At 39.8% G+C, this 3,556-nt stretch overlaps 1 protein-coding gene across 3 annotated transcripts in view; it reads left to right on the top strand.

The window, feature by feature from the left end:
- Positions 1-3,556, top strand: part of dnajc6 (DnaJ (Hsp40) homolog, subfamily C, member 6) — a 33,289-nt gene that overhangs the window by 7,296 nt on the left and 22,437 nt on the right. For all 3 annotated transcript variants that reach the window (XM_013913405.1, XM_005743281.2, XM_013913406.1), the window contains exon 2: positions 1,943-2,078. In XM_013913405.1, the coding sequence (XP_013768859.1) occupies positions 1,943-2,078 (136 nt within the window). The remainder of the gene's footprint in view (positions 1-1,942; positions 2,079-3,556) is intronic.

Raw genomic sequence — 3,556 nt, forward strand, 5'->3', positions numbered from 1 at the left:
TCTATCTATCTATCTATCTATCTATCTATCTATCTATCTATCTATCTATCTATCTATCTATCTATCTATCTATCTATCTATCTATCTATCAGACATGTTTATGCAGTTACATTGTATAAAAACTCGACTTAACACTGGTAATCTTTGCTGTTTGCAAAGTTCAATTCAATTTTTTTTAGCATGGGGGAATTTTGGTGTGTCACAGGCTGCAAGAGTTTTATTTCTCAGTAAAAATAAATCCCTGTCATGCACATCATGCCTCAGCAGTCAGAGACCAAAAGTCTAATTTTGGAACTTAGTGAAGAATCGCTGCAAATACATCATGCATGTGGCGAAGGAGTCTCTGTCGAAGGAGTTTGAAGCAGCTGCTGTCTGTGGTTGTATATCAAACTTTGCACGCAGCTTTTCTCCTAGACGTTGTTTGTAATGTCTTTGCGTCTTTCCAAGCTCCTAAAATAAGGATGGAGTTGATGCTTTCAAGCTTCTGATCCAATTGCAAAGAAAACATTTAGCAAAATGTCAAGTTTTGACATTTTGATAACATAGCAAAAGTATGTGGGTAGATGTTTCAGATAAAAGTGAAATTTTTTGTTTGGCTTCTGATTTTGACAACCTCTGAGCTTGGCCTGACAGTCTGACATGCTGGTTGGCTGACATGAAAGGCACGGCAGCCAACCAGCATGAAAACAAATATGTCCTTGCATAGCCCATTAGCTATTCCTATGAGCTATTCCTGTCATATTCCATTTTCAGAGTTAGAAACATCCCACAAACTACTAACTAGTGGTACAGTAGTTTCTCGTCATAATGAACCATCTGTGTAACCTCAATAACCCTTTTCCCCAGTACTGTCCAGATGAAAGTCATCGATAAACCCATAACATCTTTAAGAGTGTGAATCTGACATTTCCAACTATTTAAACCAAAGAAAAACTTTGTACAGACTCAGTCTATTTTTGCATAAGTGCACAGTGTTCCTTCTCCTGCATCACTGGGACTTTTCTTTTTGAAATAGAAGAAGAAGTTGCCTGTTAAAAATATTTTGCAATACTTCCATTAGTTTATCCAGGCCAGTGCAACACATAAACTAAGCTTTCTTTGTTTTTAATCATGGGGAAAAACCCACTTGCACATACGTGAAGATGAATTATAGATGAGGAAAACCAAAAAACAACCCTACTCTGGGCCCGATCTAAAATTTGATGCTCAGCTAGCTTAATGATCCCCACTGACCGGTTTGGTTGGGAGAAGCTCTTTTCACTCCTCACAGATCATAAACTCAAGCACTGACTGAATGCTTCTCTGTCGGCAAGTGCACATTTCTGCAGACAAGACAGGTTGTGCATGAAGCATGATGCTAGGACGAGACTTTGCCTAAAATCCGGTTGTGGGTGTTTGTCTGCGGCATCATGTTTAATGTCGGTAGATTAGTCAGCACTGCCAGATGATATAAAGTAATGACATGGTGGTTTCTATGCACAGTAGGTGAAGAGGGGAGACAGAGGAGGGAGGGTCTGAGTGACTCAGATTAAACACATGGGCCTCATCCAAAGTTAAGAATATATGCAAACACACACAGATGCGCATGAGCTGGTGTGCATTTTAATGTGTGTCTTGTCTCTTATGTCCTTCTCCATCATTCCTTCACACCTACACACATGTTTACTGAGTGTGTAGAGCAGTGACTCATGTTCATCACCAAATGAAAAACCTCTGAATTAGGGCTCGAAGGACTGTGTGTAAATCCATCATTTGCGCAAAAACGTATGATGGGACGTTTCAGCAGAAGGTTGCCCTCCTCTCACGTGTAATTTTGGACGCTTTCCCTGCGCCACAAAGGTGGGATCAGCTACAATGACTGCCCTAAAGCAAAATGAAGTAGGAATTTGTAGGACATTAGTGACATCAGAGCTTGAAAAGCTTCTTGCTCCTTTGTTCTCAGATATGGATGCAGGCTATGGCGGAGGACTGCTGGATATGGTCAAGGGAGGAGCTGGCAAGTTCTTCAGCAACTTTAAGGACAACCTGAAAGACACGCTGAAGGACACCTCCACCAAAGTCATGCATCAAGTTGCTACGTAAGTGACCACTGCATTCATATGGTTTCATATTACAGGACTGAATACAGTTTTGCTCAAATGTTATACTAATAAGCAAAGATTATTTTTCGAGAGACTTGCGCAACAAAAGCAATGGAGACTTGGTCGGCTACTGCAACTGTATAGAAGTGATGATTAAAAATAAAAAAAACTCTTAGTTGATAAAAATGTGGCTGATCTTATGTTCAAGGTTGTCGTGTTGTTTATGTCCAGACAGTGATTTTTAGCCTCACATTAACGTCTATTTCAAACTGACCTGAATATTGTCAAAGATCATCACTGTTGATGCTTTCTAGGAGTTTTCAGGTGAAGAGTTTGAGGTTTTCAATCCTGAAGGGAGCACATCCCGTGAGGAACAAAACCAGGATCGTACTTCACTGGGTCAGATGGTCAATACAGAGCTCTGCTGGAACATGGATGGACCTGAGGGCGAGTGTCTGGTGCTACCAGCATGTCTCATTCATCCGAGCATTTTTTGGCCAAACTAACCCAGACCTTGCCCAATACCTGGATCACTCACAGGAGTGATCAGCTCTCTGCAACTTTGTTCACATCCCAAAAACGAAAACAAGTTAAAGCATCGCAGAAACAAAGTCTGACCAAGAGACAAAAAGAAAAGAAAAAAAGAACAAAAACAGCCCAGAAGTGCTCAAAATGATGACCTTGAATATAAGCTCAGTCAGTGCTTCTGATTTTTACAGATACGATTTTTAGTCATTGTGATCACATCTAGTTTATCTTGAGTTTATTACCATGTGACACTGAATTAAATACACTGTGCAGTCAAACACAAGGGCCAGGGGTCAGAATTGGCCCGCCAGAGACTGCAATCAGGTCCAATGGATGGCTTTGGAAAATGTGAAGGAGGGCATAGATTTTGGACTTTTAACTTTATTTTCCTAAATTTTACAGTTTTTCTACTAACCAGGGACCCTATTGTCATTCAAACCACACCAAAGTAATAAATAATAATCTATAAATTTTCTATAATTTTAGAAATGCTAACAGATGTCTCACATTAATTGCTGCAGGTTTATATTAAATGAAATTTAATATAAGAAATTAAATTTCATTTAATTTCTTATATTAAATGAAATTAAATGTGTAATTAACTTCTTTACCCTGATAAAAAAGGAACCATCACTGGTTCGGCCCTCTTCAGATCAAAGTAGCCAATGTATTTGGCAAACAATTAAAAACATGTTTGACATCCCCGCTGTAGATATTTTTCTAGTGTTGTACAGCCAAAGATGAATACTGCACACAAGTCCAGCTTAAATCTGTGCTTCAGTAGCGAGCGAACTGCTCGCTGTTTCAAATGCTGTTTCAGATGTTGATCACAAGCATCTCCAACTAGCTTTAGAAGTGAAGCAGCAGAGCGGTTGGGATGGAGGGAGGAAAGAGTGAGGTTTCAGAGTCTGGCACGGCTCGGTCGTCCCAATGTGTTTGTGCACAGG

Source organism: Pundamilia nyererei, unplaced genomic scaffold (genome assembly GCF_000239375.1).
Source record: "Pundamilia nyererei isolate P.nyererei 1_Seehausen unplaced genomic scaffold, PunNye1.0 scaffold00130, whole genome shotgun sequence".
Lineage (NCBI taxonomy): Eukaryota > Metazoa > Chordata > Actinopteri > Cichliformes > Cichlidae > Pundamilia > Pundamilia nyererei.